Source organism: Cornus florida, unplaced genomic scaffold, assembly GCF_030987335.1.
Source record: "Cornus florida cultivar Cherokee Brave unplaced genomic scaffold, ASM3098733v1 CherokeeBrave_3.0.0_Hap2_Chr10, whole genome shotgun sequence".
Taxonomy (NCBI): Eukaryota; Viridiplantae; Streptophyta; class Magnoliopsida; order Cornales; family Cornaceae; genus Cornus; species Cornus florida.
Window position 1 is genome coordinate 89,407,307 of NW_026775580.1, and position 8,359 is coordinate 89,415,665.

Consider the following 8,359-nt stretch of genomic DNA (forward strand, 5'->3'; position numbering starts at 1 on the left):
GTCCTGAAGTCCGACTTGCATGAAAGGCTGCTTTTCGAGTGATCCAATGACTCGAAGGTGTAATGTGTTTGTTTGCAAAAGTAATGTAGTTGGCATTTGTAGCTCTCTTTAGTTTGTGGTTGTAAAATTGTGTTCTAAGCTTAATAAAGGATTCAGTTGACAACTTGAAATTGCACTTCCAAAAATATCTTAAAAAATTATGATTTGCGTTTGCCGGGAGTCGAACCCGGGTCTATTGCTTGGAAGGCAATTATCCTAACCGTTGGACTACAAACGCAAGTTGTTAAAAAGTTTAATCTTTTAAGTAAAATTGAATGTAGGATAAACTACATTCATCTGTTCAAACATGAAGAATTGCAATTGAAATTTACAAAAGTTGATATCATGAAATGAGACACATGAATTATTTGAATTGACGCAATCAAAGACATGACATGATGGAACTTCAATTGGTCTCCAATCAGGCTCCAACATATAACCTCTTCCAATCAAATCATCTGGCTGGTGTTGATAATATCCCTCACAAGTTCATATAAAATGGCTTTATCCGAATATCAAAATATCAGATCCAACGCAAACAATACATGATTAACAATATCAATCTGAAAATTCTTCAAGGTATTGATGATGTATATATATAATTTATAACCATCTTTCCTTCCAAGATTGAATTCTAATTTATAACCACGCGATTAATTATAAGCATAATTATATAAATTGAAATCCAAACTTAGAAGGAAAGCAAACAAGACTAAAGCTGTCTGAACTATAAGCTTGTCAACTGTTTTCTCATATGACTAAAATTTTGTATGAGGTGGATGACACCAACAGATGTGGAACGTACAGAAGCCCAAAAAAAGCTTAACAACAAAGCATCAAATCGTACAAGTGTGAGCCCAAAAGGAGAACCATCCAATCCTCAAAGCCCAAGCCCATATTATGAAATGACCATTATGCTCATGCATGAAAAGCATATATAAATCTAACCGACAAGAGTTGATTAAAGAACTGAACTTTAAAAAGGGTAAAGTTTGGTTCAATTGTTCTTGGAAATAATGTTAGTAGTTGAAAGTTGAAACCACATAGGAAGTTCATAACCTTTTTTAACATAGAAAACACACTTCAAAAGAAGATACCAAGAATCAATTGGAGCATCCAATGCTAAACCCGTATCTTTGATGGACCACCAAATGATTAATTTGAGCTGCCAATGCCAGTAACATCATTGCCTTTTTTGGGTTTTTTATTTATTTTTCGTCATCCAATAATTTTCAGAACTTTCTTTAATTGCATCAATAGGTTGTATTATATGAATGGCAGGACATAAATCCATATATATATAGTGGGCTACATGTGGGTGGGTGGGCCATTATAGATATTGTCAATTTGAGTGTGTTTATTTTTAAGACATTCCCATATATCTAAAGCTTGTGCTATCAAAAGTCCCACCAAAGAAAGAGATAGTAGTAATTAATAAAGGTTGAAAAGCTAATAATATGTCTATGGATCCAAAGGTTTTAGACGGTGAGGAGGATGTTGATTGAATTAGGATTTCTCAGTCAAGTGAATGAGACGGTTGGTTTTAAGGGCCTTAATTAATTAGCTAAATATCACAACCCCAATTTGAGTCCGACCAAAAGTGTTACTACAGTTCACTTTCGGTGCACCAAAACCTATATCATATGCAGTAGTCGAATATAAAGGGTGAATTTGTCTTTTGACAATGGAACTGAAGCCACGTAGTACAAGCCCCATTATGGCACAAAATAAAAAACCTTCAGAAACATCCTCTTACACTACCACTGTTCCACATAAAATCTTCAAAAGGAAGCTTAATTGCACTGTTGTATTTGTAACGCCGTATATTAGACTTTGACAAATATCGATATGATCTACTAAAAAAAAATATTTTTTTTTTATGTAACAAATACATAAATATAACATCATATATGTATAATCTTGAAAATTAAATGTGATTACATAGAGTTTATATTGTCGTAGTCTTGAGGGGATTATTAATAAGAAAATGGTGTTTCGGATGACATTAAAAAATTACCAAAGGAAATAGGAAGGAAAAAAAAACAGAACAAGAGTGATATCAGCTGCACTTCACAAACATATCCAATGTTTATTATTTAAATGTTTTATAAAATCAATTTGTTTAGTCATATCTTATGTCATTACTCAATTCAATATTAATTTAGAATACATGAGTGCTTACATGCTGGAGTAATCTATTTCCAAAAAAATAGTTCAATTCAAAAGATATTCATGATTTTGGACTAAAGCATATGGTTGGAGTCGATTAGAATTTGAAATGTAATAATTTTTTTAATTTTAGTTACTCCCTCCATCTCAAAATAGTTGTTCATCTTTTCATTTTAGAATATTTCCAAAAAACATATCCCATTTCAAAATAGAATGTATTATTTTTTAGAACATTTTCAAATTATCTTTTTAACTAAACAACTGTAATCAAAAAACACTATTTTATTTTTTAGAAAAAGTATATTCGAAATTTCACTCTTATCAATATAAAAAATTATTAAAATTTCACTATCATAAAAAATTAAATTCCCAAAGCAGGACATATATATTAGAATAGAGGGAGTAAAAGGAAAAATTATACATAATCTAAAATTTAATTGGTCTATCAAATATGAATCAACTAAGATTATTTAATAATTTCCCGAAATAAAACGGATGCAGTTTGTGTTGTAAGTTTAACAAGAAAAAATATATAAAAAAAATACACGAACAAACATGTGTCTTGTAATTACCGGGGCTGGGAGCACAAATGGAAGGGTCTAGAGAGTCGTAAAGCAGAGGCACAGAATCCGGGGCCTGACACACATCCACATGACTGACATCAGTCAAAGGACTCTGCCCCCTTTATTTGTCCCTTACATATATGAAAGCTATTACTCACCCAAAAAGCCGCCCAGCCTGTTTCCCATTCTCTCTCTCTCTCTCTCTCTCTCTACAAACTGACGAATTTATTCCCTCAAATGCCCCTACATTTGTTACTTATTACCATATCTTCATCTTCTTCATCTCATATTGTCTTATGAAAGGAGGAAATTACAGGTAATGGGTGTACAAATATAAGACAAATTACACTCACTAAATTTGAGTCATCCAAAATTTGTTGTGGACCACTCTGTCCTACTTCGGAACGCATCTGAACTTCCTCTCCACTGAGTCTACTAATATCAAAGGTAACAAATTCCTTGCAACACCTACCTTCCTCATGATCTGAGAATCATAATAAAGACAAGTCCTCCGAATTTTTAATTTAGACTTGGCCGTTTCTGATTATAAATATCATACCTACTGATTTGATACAAAGATAAGCCAAACACAAGAGATTTGTATCCTAACTAATAAAATATCTATATCTATATCTATAAATAATTAAATAAACAAAACTAAATCCTTCAATTAGTCAAATTCCAATAAGTTCATGGAACTCTCTTCTCCTTCCCCATACAACTCCCCCCAAAACAAAAAATTCAAAACCCAATGCAACCCGCTAAAAAAAATCACTGCACTGTTTAAATAAATAAAAACAAAAATAAATAAAATGAAATGAAATTTTTTTTTAAAAAAATGACAGGACCCCTTCAATTAGCCAGCATTTTTTTCCATTTGCGAACTTTAAGGAGGACCCATCAAATTTTCTTCTCTTTTTCTTTTATTTTATTAAAATGAATTTTCTCTACTATGTGCTTGCACGAGGTGGGGTCCTTGACTCCTGGGGCGGCGTATGGCCGTCCGATCCTTTTGACGGCTCATCAGACGACTGCCGTAGACCATCATCAGTCTCACCCCTATTCATGTCTTCGATCATTCGGACCACGTCCGGCATGGCGGGTCTCTGATCCGGGACGGTGGAGACACACGCCATGGCGATCTGCAACAGCTGCACCATCTCTTCCTCAATGTTCTGATACCTCATCAGCTCCACATCAAAAACCTCAGCCGTCCATTCCTCTCGCACCACCGACTGGACCCACCTCGGCAGATCAATCCCTTCCTCACCCAGGGACGCCTGATTCGGCGCCTTACCGGTCAACAACTCCAACAACAACACGCCGAAACTGTACACGTCCGACTTGAAGGTCACCTTACGGGTTTCCACCACCTCCGGCGCACGGTAGCCGGCGACGCGGTTGGTTGACGTGGACGCGCCGAAGAGCGCGTTGAGGCCGAAGTCCGATACGCAGGCGTCGTGGTCCTGCTGGCGGAGGAGGACGTTGGAAGATTTTATGTCGCCGTGGACCACTTTTCCAGACACGTGTAGGTGAGCCAAACCCCTTGCGGCGCTCAAAGCTATTCTCATCCGGTTGTCCCAGTCTAGTGGTGTACGGCCTGATCCTCTGCTCCCTGCAAACATTCACCGCCAATTCCGGTCACCACTATTATACTATACTAAAAAATGGCAATACATAAATAAAATCTTTTGTGAAAAGTCAAAATAATCATCAAAGAGGTCTGAAAAGAACAGTTGCTTGGTTTTAAAGTAGATAATTGCCGAACAACTGACGGGTAAATTAGGAAAAACAAAACAAATAGAGAGCTAGGTATTAGCAGCAATAGCTTAAGATTAATTGGAAAAGTTGTTTCATCTCCATCATTCAAAACTCAAAAAGGAACAAAAAAATAATGTCGGCAGTGAATCATTGTGATATGTTGGTGTTCTGTGTATAAATATACTCCATCCAATTTCATGCGCCAGAGTGCGCATTTCACGCCCTTTTGAGTGTTCAGCTTCAACAATTAACAGAGGAGCTTGGGCATTCTGCCCTGGTTAGTAACATCTGGCCTTACCATACTCTACTAAAATATAACAAGCTTCAACATATACTACAAATTCATAAATTCTAAAGTTTCATTATTGTAAAAAATTCAATAACAAACCTAAAAAATGTTGCAACAATTCACATAAAAACGCCATACATATATATATATATATATTTAGAAGAGAATCATACCGTGAAGAAGAGCAGATAAGCTACCAGCAGGCATGAAATCACAGACAAGTAACTTCTCATCCTTGGAGTAGTAGAATGCTCTCAAAGGCACTACATTTTCATGCTTAATTTTCCCCAAAACATCCATTTGGCTTTCGAACTCTTTCTTGCCCACAACCACATCCTTCAGTCTCTTCACCACCACCGTCGTGCCCTCCTCCAACACCGCCTTGTACGACGTCCCAACGCTCCCTTTGCCCAACACTTCCGCCGAAGCCCTCAACAGATCCTCCAAATCGAAACTGTAAACCCCACCATTGAAGAACACCAATTTGTTTCTCTCTGCTTCTGCTGACCCCGTGATGTCTTCCTTCGACGACGATGTCCCCATTTCCGTCGCCGCCGCTACGGACCGCGCCGTCGCCGGCGGCTTAGGGGATTTTGAAGTCGTTCGCCGGCGTTGCTTCTTTCGCAAGAAGAGGATGAGAATTAGTAATAACAGGAGTAGTATGAAAGCTGAACCGACGGAGATACCTATAATGGCCGCCGTCGAAAGCTTTTTGGATTTCTTGCTTGTTGGTTTTTGTGGTGGCGCAATTGAAGACGGTGACGGGGCTGGTGAAGGAAAGAACGGATTACACGGCGGCAATGGTGCGCCGCAGAGATTGAAGTTTCCGGTGAATGCAGATGCAGGGAATTTCGATAGGGTTCCAGGGATTGAACCGTTGAGATGGTTGTTTGAGACATTGAAGTCCACTAAGCTTTGTTGATTGATGCTCGGCAGCTGACCGGAAAACCCATTGTTTTCCAGGAAAAGTTTGGTTAACTGGGTTAGATTGTTGACGGCGAATGGTATTGTTCCGGTGAAGTTGTTGGTGGAGAGATCTAGACGGGCCAACCGAGTTAACTCGGTGACGGTGGTTGGGAACTCGCCGGATAACTGGTTGTTCTGGAGGTAGAGACTACGGAGAAGCTTTAGATTGGAGAAATCAGAGGGAATCTGACCGATTAGACGGTTAGAGCGTAGACTAAGTACTCGGAGCTGAGTGAGTTTTCCAATTGTGTTCGCCGGAATCTGACCCACAAGGCCAACGCCCGGAAGCCGGAGTGAGTAGACAAAGGAGCGATTGGCGTCGCATTCGACACCGACCCAATTGCAAGCCGAGTCGGAGGCGTTCCATTGGATGCGATTCTCGTGAGGGGTCTGTGAGATAAACGCAAGGAGGGCTCGCTTGTCGTCAGTCGGCTCCGAGTTGACCCGCTGATTCAATAGCAACAGAAGTGTAACTGAGAACAAAGCAGAAACAAGAATCTCAGATTTTAAAAACACTGCCATTGATGTATTTTGTACTCCCTAACTTTGTTTCTATTTGTGGGCTTGGGGTGGTGCTTTGTGGTGGCGATTTCGGACGGACCCAAAAGTAGTCGGGCCGTGAGAAGCCATGAGAGAGGGGGGGGGGGGGGGGGGGGGAGGGATTTTAGAGAGAGAAAGAGGTTGAGGGTACTGTGAGTGGGAGAGAGAAAGACGATAGGTTTTGTAAGAGATCGATGATGGTATCACGAGGTCACTCAAAAAGTGAAAAAGCTGAAAAAACAGAAGCTCTTGTGCTGTTGTGCTGGCTGAAAACGTTTTTCTGATTTAAATATTTATATGCATACATTTATTTAAAGGTCTTTAAAATATTGTAAATAATTTTTTTCCTAAATATAGAGAAAAACAAGTTTTTATAAGAAAAGGCTGATACAACTCCCCCTCCTTGCTTTTTAAATGTCACTTTTTATAAATTTAAATTTTTAAAATGTAAGTTTTAATATTTTTTATTATATTAATAATAAATGAATTACCAAATCTATTTATAGTGAATTCACATAATGTGATGTTTTACATTTAATTATTTTTATGTTGGTTCAAAACTTAAATTAATAATATTATAAAATATAGTATAATAAATTTTGAATTGAAACAATTATTTAAATCTAGAAATTTATTATGAGAGGAAGAGAGTATTAAATATTTATTATATATATACTTATCTTCTACCATAAGTGTGCTTACTAGAATAATTCTTGCTCCTTTGAATACCACAGTAACGCCCACACAGAAATTAGGTTCATCAAGTTTGAGCAAAAACATTTGGATGGTCATTTTTTATTTTTTATTTTATTTTATTTTATTTTTTTGTACCAAGGATGGTCAATTTAAAATAATAATAGTAGACTGTGAATCTCTTAATTAGCTAATAGCTATCAATAGACATGGACAAAGATGGTCTCATCTCTTAGTCCTAAATAGAAAGTTAAAAGTGTATATTGTATTTGGTAACTTTTGAAAAAGTAAAGCGAAAGTAAATAGACAACAGTGTTTAATAGAACATATGAATATTTGTTGTAATATGTGCACAATAGTTTTTAAAATTCTATTTCATTTTTAGTTTTATCATTAGTACCAAAAAGTCTTGAGATATGGACAATTTATACAATTCATTAATTTTACAAATATTAACAATCTCCAATACATCATAATAAAATGCAATATTCAATTTAAAATCACAAATCTTAATAATACTTAATACATAAGTACAAAAATAAAATATACTATAATAAAAATGCTTTCACCAATATGGACAACATTATTATCTTATATTTAACATATAAGGAGTAGTATATTATTATAAATAGATAAATGTTAAATAGTATATTTTTATGTAATAAAATATATAATGTATTATAAAGTTATATATTAATTATAATATAACTTTATAAATTAATTGTAATATAATATTTTCATATAATGTAATATAGAGTCAATAGACATGGTATATAATAATATAAATATCTATTGCATAATAGTTTATCAACATTATATAAAATAAAATAAAACATACAACAAATCAAAAATATTTTGGTCTAAAAAATTCATTTAAACTATTACAAATATATTTTTAATTCCTATTTAATATGTAGCATTATTATAAAGTATGAATAACATGAATTTTGTTTAAAATGAGCCTTCAAAAATATATATATATATGAAACGGCTACATATTCAAATGAAAATATATCCCCTATCGTCAAAATTGGGCCAATGATTCTATCAGACGGTACCTCCTACAGTGTTGTTCACATCATTATTTGGCGAAACCATGTGAGATTGGTTGTGATTTAAATAGCTAAAAACTTTTTTATTCAAGTTTTCTACCATATATATATATCTATATATGTATTTACCCTACCAATGGTTTGAAATTTATTTATTTATTATTATAATTATTTTGGGTAAACAAGCTTTAAAATATTAGTCTAAAGAACAACTTTATACAACTTTGACTGCTAACAATGTCATCAGAATGTAGTTACATATGGCAATGCGGGGTTAAATTTGGTTG

At 35.3% G+C, this 8,359-nt stretch overlaps 1 protein-coding gene and 1 non-coding gene across 2 annotated transcripts; both read right to left on the reverse strand.

The window, feature by feature from the left end:
- Positions 1–205: 205 nt before the first annotated feature.
- Positions 206–277, reverse strand: TRNAG-UCC (transfer RNA glycine (anticodon UCC)). Its single transcript has one exon. It is a non-coding gene; the product is annotated as a tRNA-Gly (tRNA).
- A 3,091-nt stretch (positions 278–3,368) lies between these two features.
- LOC132279986 (probable inactive receptor kinase At2g26730) lies at positions 3,369–6,438 on the reverse strand. Its single transcript, XM_059782074.1, has 2 exons — positions 4,995–6,438; positions 3,369–4,386 (listed from the first exon to the last, which is right to left on the reverse strand). The coding sequence occupies exons 1-2, from the start codon at positions 6,307–6,309 to the stop codon at positions 3,722–3,724; spliced, it is 1,980 nt and encodes a 659-aa protein (XP_059638057.1). The 5' UTR covers positions 6,310–6,438; the 3' UTR covers positions 3,369–3,721.
- Between the last annotated feature and the right edge of the window lie 1,921 nt (positions 6,439–8,359).